Source organism: Heliangelus exortis, chromosome 2 (assembly GCF_036169615.1).
Source record: "Heliangelus exortis chromosome 2, bHelExo1.hap1, whole genome shotgun sequence".
NCBI classification, from domain to species: Eukaryota; Metazoa; Chordata; class Aves; order Apodiformes; family Trochilidae; genus Heliangelus; species Heliangelus exortis.
Genome location: NC_092423.1, coordinates 92,566,415 through 92,577,718, shown reverse-complemented (window position 1 = coordinate 92,577,718; position 11,304 = coordinate 92,566,415). Strand labels below are relative to the sequence as shown.

The 11,304-nt window shown below is 45.7% G+C and overlaps 1 protein-coding gene and 1 long non-coding RNA gene across 3 annotated transcripts; one reads left to right on the top strand and one right to left on the bottom strand.

Annotated features, from left to right (window-relative positions):
- Positions 1-1,018: 1,018 nt before the first annotated feature.
- PTGR3 (prostaglandin reductase 3) lies at positions 1,019-10,168 on the bottom strand. 2 transcript variants are annotated; one of them, XM_071737035.1, is made up of 3 exons: positions 9,611-10,168; positions 9,081-9,214; positions 1,019-2,741 (listed from the first exon to the last, which is right to left on the bottom strand). In XM_071737035.1, the coding sequence occupies exons 2-3, from the start codon at positions 9,191-9,193 to the stop codon at positions 1,817-1,819; spliced, it is 1,038 nt and encodes a 345-aa protein (XP_071593136.1). In that variant the 5' UTR covers positions 9,194-9,214; positions 9,611-10,168; the 3' UTR covers positions 1,019-1,816. The 2 variants fall into 2 exon arrangements, with proteins under 2 accessions (XP_071593136.1, XP_071593135.1); XM_071737034.1 differs by lacking the exon at positions 9,611-10,168 and having other exon boundaries at positions 9,081-9,596.
- LOC139793014 (uncharacterized) lies at positions 7,890-9,907 on the top strand. The gene is made up of 2 exons (XR_011724461.1): positions 7,890-8,397; positions 8,938-9,907. It is a non-coding gene; the product is annotated as an uncharacterized lncRNA (long non-coding RNA).
- Positions 10,169-11,304: the final 1,136 nt, after the last annotated feature.

The following is an 11,304-nucleotide window of genomic DNA, read 5'->3' as shown; positions in this document are numbered from 1 at the left end:
AACATAGTTGCATCTTCCCAGCATCCAGCTGGAAGGCAAATGGAGCTTTCTAATTATGCAAAACATGCAAAATGCAACTGTATTTGCAATATTTGTAACATTTTAGGTGAAAGAAGAAGTATGTTTCTAACAGCAGATCTTGGTGAAAACAGAAATCAGTGGTTTGATGTTCAAGTTTGAATAAAAGAGAAATGTTAACAATGACCCAAGCCATTCTGCCTTTTCCCAAAAGCCTCTAATGTGGGCCTATAACCAGTAGTCAGACATGTCTCAAAGAAGGGACAGGTCTTTAGGATGCTAATGATGTCTACACTAAAAAAATTACAATAAAAATGTGCTAACTCAAACTTAAAAATATTTTTTCTACTGTCTATACTATTGAGTAAAATACAAGTTTTCCCTACATGCTACTTTTTAAAAAACTTACAGCCAGTTCTGAATAATGCCCCAAATTAAGTTTACCCTGGACTTTTTCCTTCAACCTCTAGACATTATCAGTTTATCGCTATGTTTATAGGTATATGATCTTAGGAAATTTCCATCTCTCCATGGAATGTGAGATGTGTATCATTTCAAAATATGTGGCAAAATCATCCTTTCAGATTTTAAAGTTTGCTATGGAAAAAAAAGATGTAGAGCAAGCATAGTTTAAAGTGTTTTATTGTTCTGGAAAATATTACACTTCTAGCTGGAATTCCCACTCTATGTACCATTATAGTAATCTTTATTAAGCGAGAAAGAATTTTCAGAACTTGACAAAACCTTTTAACTGTGCCCACTAGGTAATTAAGGCTGAGGATCAGTATGTGCATGAGGTGCTGTGACTGTAGATTTAAAATGATCTTGCTGTTTGTAAAACGGCTTCTGCAGAAGCAACATTAAGCAAAAGTAGAAGCTGCATCCTGCTCGTAGAAGGTCAAACCAAAAATCATTGGGCAAAGAACTCTACAACACAGAGACTACCTACAAAAGGCCTAGCCATCAAGAGCTGTATCAATATGAATAAATGGCACAGATATTTAAAATATCTTTTCTAACTTTATTAATTCTTTAAAAAATACACAGGACCTGAACACACAAGAACATGTCTCAAAAATACACTTCAGTAATATTGACTGAGGGAAGATCGGACTGTAAACAGTAACAGTAGCAAATGATTTAGTTAAAGACTTAAAAGAAAACTGCAGTTGTTTACAGTTACAAAAGACATAATTAAAAAATATCAAATTGCTTTTCTTAATATTACTGACATGTCAGAATTGGAGGATAAATGTTCCCTGTGTAACCAAGTCAAGGAATATTACTATGATCCATGATGCAACTGAATTATGATTATCGTGTTTGTGACAAAAATTAAGAGCATGATTTTTTCCAGAAACTTCAAGAGATTAGTAGAGCAACCACAAGTTACGACTCTTTACTTAGTCCTGTTCTAACGATTTTATTTTTAAATCAGGGAATCAAAGTTGCTGAAATAATTGTTTTTTCTGAACTGAACTACGTATGAAGTATTATCAAACCAGTCTGGCAGGATAAATCTGCCTCTGCATCAAGACTTATTCTGTCAAGAACAATGTTCTTGTCTCATGCTAGCTAACTGACAGAATGAAACACAAGCCCATTAAGGCTGTGCTACAGCCACCTATTTAAGCCCTTTTAAGAAAAGGAAAAAAAATACAAAACTTTTTATTAACACCTTATTGCTGTTTTTTAATATGATATCAATTACCAAGCTTAAAAAAATAATTTGTTTCTAGTAATTCTGAGGCATAAAGTGCCCATTTTCTCTTTTCTGATTTATATCATTGTTCTGTTTTTACAGCTTACTGTTGACAGAGTGAGGTAATTCAACTACAATTTTTCCAATGTTTTTTCCCATGTACATGTAATCTACAGCACGGAACACAGACTCCAGGCCAGTGAACTTGCCCTCTGGAGACTTGTCTCCGAAGTCCACCTCACAAACCAGGTCTCCTCTTTCATACATCTCAAGCAAGTGCTTCAGAGCCATTTTGTATTCGGAAAGGTAATGGTTCAAGAAGAAACCCCGGATGCTGGCAGACTTCTTCAATAGTTTTGCTGGCAGTAACTCTGCTTTAATGGGCTGGAGGCCAGTAGGGTTTTGGTAGCCAGCGATAAACCCAATAACTATCAGGCGCCCTTTGGTAGCCAAGGAGTTAAGAGCCAAGTCAAACATCTTTCCCCCAACAGATTCATACACTACATCCACACCTTCGGGGTAGTCCTTCTTAAGAACAGATTCGACATTTTCAGTTTTATAGTTGATTGTATGGTCACAGCCAATGGTTTTCAGAAAACCACCCTTTTCATCACTGGAGCAGGTTCCAATTATGTGGCATTTTGCCTTCTTTGCAAGCTGCACAGCAAACTGACCCGTTCCTCCAGCTGCTGCTGTCACCAGAACCTTCTTGCCTTCAGACAACTCTCCCAGCTCTTTCAAACTGATATATGCCGTAGCGCCACTTACCATTAAAGTAAGAAACTCGGGTTTCACAGAGGGCAGAGGAACTGCTTGTTTGGCTGGCACAACTGTGTATTCAGCAAAGGAACCTGCTTTCACGTAGGCCACAGCTTGACCCACTCTATAATCAGCACTAGCACTGAGTCCTAATGCTACCACATCACCAATACCTTCGAAACCTATATCAAATGGGGGTTTAACTGATGCGTCATATCGACCAGCTGAGTAGTTTATGTCAGATGCATTAATGCCGACAAATCTAGAAGAAAACAAAAATGTATTAACGAGATTCATTCCTTACCAAGCCTCTGTCATATGAAAAGCTTTCAGTTTAAATTCATGGGATTAGTATGAGACTTTTCTGATTATTGGTACATTTGAATAACATGTACGCTCCAGGCTTCCATCAGACTTCTGTAGTTTTGATTGTTACTCTAGAATTAAAGATAAATTTCTTAAAAAAAAAACAAAACAACAACCAAACCAAACCAAACTAAAAAACAAAAAAACCCCAAACCCAAAAGCCAACTTATAGTTTCCTCGGGTCCTTTTGACCAAACAAAGCTAACTAAAAATAATTCTGAACAAGATTAAAGGATAAAAATTAATTGACCACTTTATACAAGATGTGAAAACACTGAAGAATAAAATGTGCAAAGCGGTAAATATGTGGATTCTGGCAAGAAATTTACATTTTTGAATATAATAATACTGTTAATGACTAACGATCATATTAACTATCGATGTCATTTGCAAGGTCATGTTACTGTAGGCAAGTACTTTTTAATTGATGGAGTCACTACAGCAAATTTGCCTTTTGATGTAGCTAATGTCAACGTTAAAATATTTTTCTTTATATAAATTACTTGCAACACATCAAAACAACCTTGCACAGAAGGACTAAAATTATAAGACTGTGTATCAACTCCTACTGACCTCTAACAGGTGAAAATGGATGCTAATTTATGTATTTTTTTTAGAAAAAGATAGAAACACTAAGCACTAGGGGATAATGCCTGAAATAAAGTTATGATTTAGCTTACACAAAACCAGTATTTTAGTTACACTTAAAAAAAACCACAACCAAACCAACAAACAAACCAAACCCAAACTTAGCAGTATCTCTGTAAAGGCAAGGGCAGTGGGACTAACGATGATTCTGTTAACTGGAGAACGCCAAAAAGAAACACATGCAACAAGAAAGTCCAGGACTCTTACTACAGTGGAAGTGACAACTTAAAAGGTATACCTGATACCATGCAAAAACTGCAGGAGTATTCAAACAGACCACTTTTAATTGTTGCAGCTAGCAATAGGCTCAAATCATATGTGTGTTGTTTTAATTGCGTGCACACAGAGCGAGAAGAACTAAAACGGCTTTGCCCATTTTGATATCCTTCATTCTTTGTAACATGGGGAGCCTGAAACTTTCAACTACGTACTGTGTTATATATAAAGACATGTATGCATAAACATGTCCATGTATAAAATGGGTGAAAGGGACTGTTGCTCTTTTTAATTCTGCCTTTAATTCACTGCTCAGCTGCAAAAAAAAAAAAAAACAAAACAAAAAACCACAAAACAAAAAAACCCAAAAAAACCCAACCAAAAACACGCACAGAAAACCCAAACACACACAAAAACCCCAATCTACATCTTGCTCATACATACAAAAATTTCTCTGTTATCCTGCTTTAAGATACCTCCCATACAGTGCGGCTAAAGATGCACAAAATTGTTAACGGAGCAGCAGCTTTCGCGGAAAGCCGTGTCCCTCGGGTGCTAGGGAGAAGGGCTCGGAGCACCGAGGCGAGACGTGCCGGCGCTGCTGTAGTCTCCTCCTGCTTTTACACCCCAAACTGCGTGCAGAGATGAGGGCGAGAAGCCGGCGGGGAGCCGTGCTCGTCCTCCTCCCCGGTCTCATCCCTTCGCCCAAGTTTGGGCTCTGGCTAGCTGTCAGGCCAGCCCTCAGGCGCTCACTCTGCCCCCACTGCAGCCCCCGACCCCAGGCCGAAAGGCACGTCCCGGCTCTCCGCTGGGCTGAGCCTCCCTCCGCACGCTTGCCTGCGCACATCTGCTTTCGCAGGGTGCGGGGCAGCCGTGCCCTTGGCTGGGGCAGTGCGCGTAGGGAAGGGAGAGCAGAGCCGTGGCAACAGTAACAAGTCCCTGTCTCACCCCCCTCTAGAAGTTTCCCCTTCTCAGCGTTGCACCGCAGCGGCGAAAGCACAGACGCAAGTAAATAAACCTTTGCGGACAAAAACTTGGCGTGCGGGGAAGAGGCAAGCCGTGCAGCGGGCCAGACGCCTGCCGAGTAGGACTCCAGCTCACGCACCGTTGCTTTTGTTCTAGAGCCGGAGAGGATGCAAAACCTTCCTCGCCCGGGCTGCACCGCAACTTGTGCGTGCTGCTGCAGGGGCCGCGGCGCACAACTTGCTGCTGCGAGGCCGGACGCCGATGCGGGACAACGGGGGCATCGCGGCCCCGGCCCTGCCCGCCTCCCGGCGCTGGGAGAGGAACCGGCGGGCCCCCCGCGCAGCCCGGCCCGCCGCTGCCCCCCTGCCGCGCTGGCAGATCGGATAGGGGCGGACAAAGCCGTGTGCGCTGCCCCGCTGCGCGGGAGGCTCGTTCCCCGCCGCTTCCCGCAGACGCACACGCACACACACAGGCACAGACACGCGTGCACCCGCTCCCTCCCCGTCTCCGCGGAGCTGCTGGACAACGGGAAATGGTTCTCCCAGGGCTCCTGGGCTCATCATTATTAATCAATACAGCCTGCCGTCCAGCCCTCCCCCCCTAATTTTTTTTATACTCCCTTTTTATTGTGTGCAAACTCAAAACTCCTGTTCGCATTGGGTTGTTGTTTTGTTGTTTTTTTTTTAAAAAAAAGATTGTTTCATCTCTTAAAGGTTTATCGCACATTAAAACGTTCATATGCAGAGCCTGGATTAAAACATACTGTCTAATTTGCCTTGCCATTTCAGCTGACAGAAGGGAGGTGGTAGGATGCGCCTGCGGTTTCTTATATTATTTTGCTTTTTAAAGTAAAAATAAGTATGATTTTCAAGTTGAAGACGAGCTTACTAACTTCTGAGACTGAGAAAAGGAGTGCACAGAAGCAAGCTACTTGGGGTGCTGGTGGGTTTTAAGACCCTTTCCAAATCTTTTCTATTGTCTTGTTCTACTTTCTTACGTAAAAATGTACTGTTTAATTTAACAGTTCCTAATTGAGCTTTGCCCCTTCAGCATTTCAAGATTTAAACCTTAATGGAGGGGTAGGGGGTAACTAGGGAGTGGCTTTTCCCAAAATAATTACACACATTGAGTCACCCGTCTTATGTACACTCCACAGTGTTGAAGCCCCTTGGATTGTTTATTACAGAAAACAGGAGGACACCACCGAGGGGAGGAAAGGCTGCTTTTCCTACCACAACAAAGCGTGAGACACTGAAAACCAGCACCACAGCCTTAAACACAGACAAAACAAAGTCATCCAAACCAGTATTATGCAAACCCCCACCTTATTTAGACCAAACACTCAGCAGGAATAGCCCTCCACTTTTCCCACTGTGATCCCTTGTCTCTTGGTTAAAAAAAACTTCCTTTCCCCCTCTTAGTCCCTTTTCTATAAACTTTGCTCTCATCTTCCAGCCCAGCAGTAAATTCTTATAGGTGTATTGGAAACTAAATGTGTTGCTTCCTCAAGAAAATCTCAAAAATTTCGTAACTTTAAGAATGATCAAATCTTCACAGCCTTTGGGTCCTTTTCCTGCAAGAAAATGGAGAAACCTTGCCCCCTCCTCCTGAAAACAGGATAAATGGAGATATGAAGCTTAAATGGCTTCATTAAGGATTTTTTTTATTTACCTTTTTTCCTCTTCCCCTTCTCCTACACAGAATTAAAGTAAAAAAAATACAAAAAATAAATGCTTTAAATTGATTTCTGGTTTTAAAGAATTTCTTAATAAAGGATACATTGTCTTTTCTTAATAAAAAAAGTAGACATGAGGGTTGCTGGCTTAGTTCTCCAAAGGAGAGGAAAGAGGGGAAGAAACTTCTCCCTAACTGCATCTTACTTTAAAGTACCCATCCATACAGAAACTCAGTGCATTTTGAGTTCCCATTTCCCTAAATCCAAAACGAGATTTTATTGCAGATGAGGACTGTTCTGCATGAAAAGCTCAGAGCAATTAATACTATTCATGGGCGTGACACTGGGACTAAAATTAACAAATCCACACATGCACTCCTGGAACTCAAGTCTTTTATTGTTTTGTTTTTAATTGTATGTTTTACCTACTAGAAAATGTCTAGTGTTTGGGGCTTGTTTTTTTTTTTTAATAACTAAATATAGCTGGGGACTCAGCCTTTTGGGATGGGAAAACACTTCCTCAGAGTGACAAGAGAGAGGGAAACAGAAATCGCTTCCTGCTGCAGCTCGTATATAGGGAATGTTTTTCAGTAACGTGATCCCATGTCTTCTGTGATATTCCCCAGAAAATAATAACAAATAGAGAGGAAATGACACAAATAATACATAACGTATGAACTCTAAATCTAGATTTCATCACTCACCTCTCCCTCCCCTCCATCCCCACTCGTGTGTGTATGCCTCTACCGGAACATGTGTGCAATAGGCTGATGTGTTAAAACCCAGTAATTGCCTGCTTCAATCTGTGGACCAGCTCCTGCCTTCAGTCTGGTACCATCTCTGCACCTCAACCCTTTTAACATGAGGTGTGCATGTTCCCCAGCACCCAGGGAGGCCACCAAGCATTGGGAGGGAGGGTTACATTGGAAGCTGTATAAAAATTGAGTAATTTTTTTTAATTTAGAGGAAGGATGGAGGGGGGGGGATGAGAAAGACTGCAGCTGCAGGGGTGGGTGGCATTTGAGAAGCAAGGATGTCACTCTGCTTTGCATTACCCAAGTAGGGACTTGCTACTAGTATCTCAAGTTTTTCAACCCCTTCCTCTAAACGGAATTTCAACTCCAGCCCGATGGCTGTTTCATGACATTACTGTTTCTTGGTCATTAGCAGATGCAGTAACACAATGTTTTAGACTTTTGAGATTTGGAGGGAATTTTGGTCTGAGAAATCCTAATGCGAGATGTCAGCATAAGATTAAAGTGCCACAGAAGCTTTCTCATCAGCTCCTGGAGCAGTCCTTTCTTTCTCTTTACCAGAGTCTTTCTTTCTCTTTACATTTGTGTTACATAAGGATACATGCTAGAGATCACACATACGCACCAGACACATGTAGTCACAGACTGTCTTAACATAACTTACAGCATTGTTTTCAAGCCAACTTAGTGCTTTAAGAAGAATAAGAAAAATATTTAAGAAAAATATTAAGATACTTTTCAGCTCCAACTAAAGAGTATAGCAAACTACACGTTACTACAATTTCCTTGCTAGACAAGAACCTGATGAGTGTTGTTCTCGGCTGCGCCAACCACGCAGTCTGCTCCGAAGTTCCCAGAATTTCAGCTTCCCCTCGTGGGCAGAGAAACCTCTGAACTTTAAAAGCCTTACTTTTAGCTTAAGGAACGACAGCGTGTAGGAAGGAACCACTGATAACAAACAGGTTTATGGAGAAAGCTGGGGAGAGGCACGTTATGTCCTCAGAGCCTTCATGGAGATCTGGTCACCGCGCCGGACGCAGTCCTAGAGCTGGCGCAGGACTTACAGCGTGTCACGTTAAGCAAAATGTCACCTCTCGCTCACCGACCAGGCTCCACTCTTTAACAGCCGAAAAAACTGTGAGCTAGCGTCCTACCAAAGCAGGCCGAAGACGATCGGGCCAGGCGAAACGCCCTGCCCCCTCTCCGCCGCCCGCTTTTGGCGCGCAGAGGCGGGGGTGGTGCCGCGGCGGCCGGGGCTGGCAGGGCGGCGGGCCGGGGCCTCTGCCGCCCTGGTGAGTCACGGCTGGCTGAGGGGTAGCGGCGGGCGGGCCACGCCGGGGCGGGGAAAAAAGCATTGGAGGGGGTGGGGGGAAAGGAGGGGGGGGAAGCAGGCGCGGGGTCGCACAGAGGAGGGTGGGTGGCGTGAGGTCGCACGCACATGGGGGCTGTCGGGGACAGGCGGCTATAGGTTAATGACCCCTGGGAGAGGTTTGGGTACGATGGGGACACAATCACGCCCCGGGGGGCTGCGTGCGTGTAACGAGCCCGAGCAGCGACCTGGGAGTGACTCGCAAGCGCTTCCCTCCCTCCTCGGCGCTCACTGAACGCAACGTTTACCGCTTCCCCGCCTTGGCAGTGGGGCCCTGAGGTGTTTCTCGAGGCTGTAGCACGCCAGAAGCAGCGTACACTCCCTTTCCTCCACACACATACGCACAAACACACACCCGCCAAAGAAAGGGAGGAGGCGGAATTGTCACCCCCACACACGTGGATGGGGCGACCGGCCCGTAGCGCCGTTCAAAACAACAACAATAATAAAATTAAATTAACAGTCGCCAGATGGCAGCTGGTACAACTTTGGCGCCGGTCTCTAAAGTAAGGGAGGGTGTGGGACGGACCAGGCCACAAGGTGCGAGAAGACGGAGAGGGCCGCCAAGGGTCAGGAGTGGGTGTGGGGTTGCTGGCGGGCGCTTACCTGTTCCTGACAAGGAGGTCTCCGTCTCCCGGGAGCGGCACGGGCGAGTCCTGCTGCAGGGTAACCGCTTCCCTGAAGTTTTGACTCAGCTTAGTCACCACCAGCTTCTTCATGGAGGTGGGAATGGACGAGCCCTGGAAATCCAGAAAGTGACGGGAGTAGGACATGTCCAGGATGGGCCGCGGCCGGCTGCCACCGAAGTATGACCAGGCAGGACCCGCCGTGGCGCAGGACTGTGGCTGCCGTCGCCACCACCAGCACAGCGGTGCCCGAAGGCTCAGCAAAGCGCCGCTTTTTGCGCTAAAACTCATGCCTTGCCTCGGCTCTTCTCTCCCCCCGCCCCCGTTCGGGAGAGCTCCAGCTCGGGATTCTCCAGGCAGCTCTGGCAGGACCCACCGCCACCGAGCTGGCAGGAGAAAACTCCCCAAACGCAGCTATTTGTATATGTAAATAAAGCCCCGAGAAGCAAGCTGCAGCCTGCCTCCGACCTCCCCCACCCCGCCAGCCCCTCCACCACACGGAAACGCCGCCGGAGGAGCAAGCGGCAAGATGGTCCCTTTCAGCCGGTCGTCTTCTGCCGCCGCTAGCGTTACCGTGGAGCAAGGCTGGCCCCGCTCCGGCGGCCGTCCGTCCCGCCTGAGCCGCCTCACCACACACACACCGGCAACGCCTGCCCCTGCCTGAGGACGGCAACCGGGGGAGGTCGTGCCGTGCCAGTCAGAGAGGCAGAGGTACGCAAGGCTGCATTTTCTCCTAAAGGTGGCTTTTAATTTACACGCTGCCTCTGACTAAGGGATTTAAAAAAAAAAAATAAAAAAAAAAAGAAACAGGAGGAGAGAGAAACGCCTCGGATTCCCTTCCCTCTGCCCTCTGCCCCCTCCCCCCGCCCCGTTCTTTAGTTTACAAAAAGAGGTTATCTTTTCTACCAAAAAAAAAAAAAAAAAAAAAAAAAAAAAAAAAGGAAGAAAGCACGATAAATTATCAGATCGATTAGGTTAGAGAAGTGGGGAGAAGTTGCGGCTAATCTCCTAATGTTGTTATTAGCTGCCGCCGGGGAGCCGCTGCCTGCGGGCGGAGGCTCCGCCCCTTCCGTGCGAAACGTTCACTTCCTCGCAAGGTGGTACGAATCAACCCCGAGCCGTTAGGCACCGCGCGCGGCGCCGGGGCCGGGAGGCGAGCGCGCGCGCGCGCGCCGCGTCGGTTTGCGGCCGTTGGGACGGCTGAAAGGGGGGGGGGCACTCGATGGGGGCTGTGGCGGGGGGGGAGATACAGCTGTGAGGGGATTGAAAAAGACGAAGCTCTTCAGCTCTTTCCGCCACCCGGAGGGGCGACCGGGGTGCCCTTCTCCGGCGGCAGCCCTCCCTCCTGCCTTGCTTGCCCTCCGCTGTCCTGCGAAGGAAGGTTAAAGCTACTGTCAGCTCGATTAGGTTGCAAAGGTTGCCCCCTCCCCGCTTTCTCTTACTGTCAGAAATAAAACCTCCTGATTTTTTTTTTTTTTTGCTTTCTTTCTTTTTTTCCTTAAAAATAAAATCGTGTCTCGCTGTAGAGTAGGCTCGGGTGAGAGAACCTGCGCAGAAAATCAGCTGGGTCAGGGGACCAAAGTAAATGTTGTGACAGAGCCGCCAATCCCAACTTGGTACTACCAACTGCGGGGAGGGCGGTAATGTAATAGAGATGTTGCACCGATGTCGGGGGAGCCCACGTGTAATTCCCAGAATTAACTCCATCCTACCAGTATAAACACTTCGTTGCTTAATTGTGCAGTATTAATAATGAAAAAAAAAAAAACAAACCAAAAAACAAACCCAAAACCACAGAACAACCCAATAAATTCCTCTCAGCCCAAAAGAGAGCAAAATTGCGGTTCTGCGTGTTTTCCTTTAGGAATCAGCTGGGTGGTTTTTATTTGCTCTCTTGACTTAAAAAAGAAAGGGAAGAACCCTTCTGTTCTTGCAGTTAACATTATATAAATCCCTAGACACATACTGTGCAAAATCTATTAGCAGCATGTTTCATATGCTGCAGTTCTTGCTCTGCAATCTGTTGGTATTTTAAAGTAAGGATGAACTGTAATCTCCCACAAATCATTTTTAATTCAATACCGGTTAGACGTGTGCCATGGAGAGGTATCATCTCCTGTTTTTGTTTGTTTTGTTTTTTTTAAGTTTGCTGGAACAAGACCTCTGCTGAAGTTAAATCAGCACATGCGTCTTGCAACAGCACT

Coding starts and splice junctions, on each gene's coding strand:
- PTGR3 (XM_071737034.1), bottom strand. CDS start 9,391: ATGAGTTTTAGCGCAAAAAGCGGCGCTTTGCTGAGCCTTCGGGCACCG. Junction 2,742..9,080: donor GACCTCCTTGTCAGGAACAG/GTAAGCGCCCGC, acceptor GTTTTCTTCTAG/ATTTGTCGGCATTAATGCAT.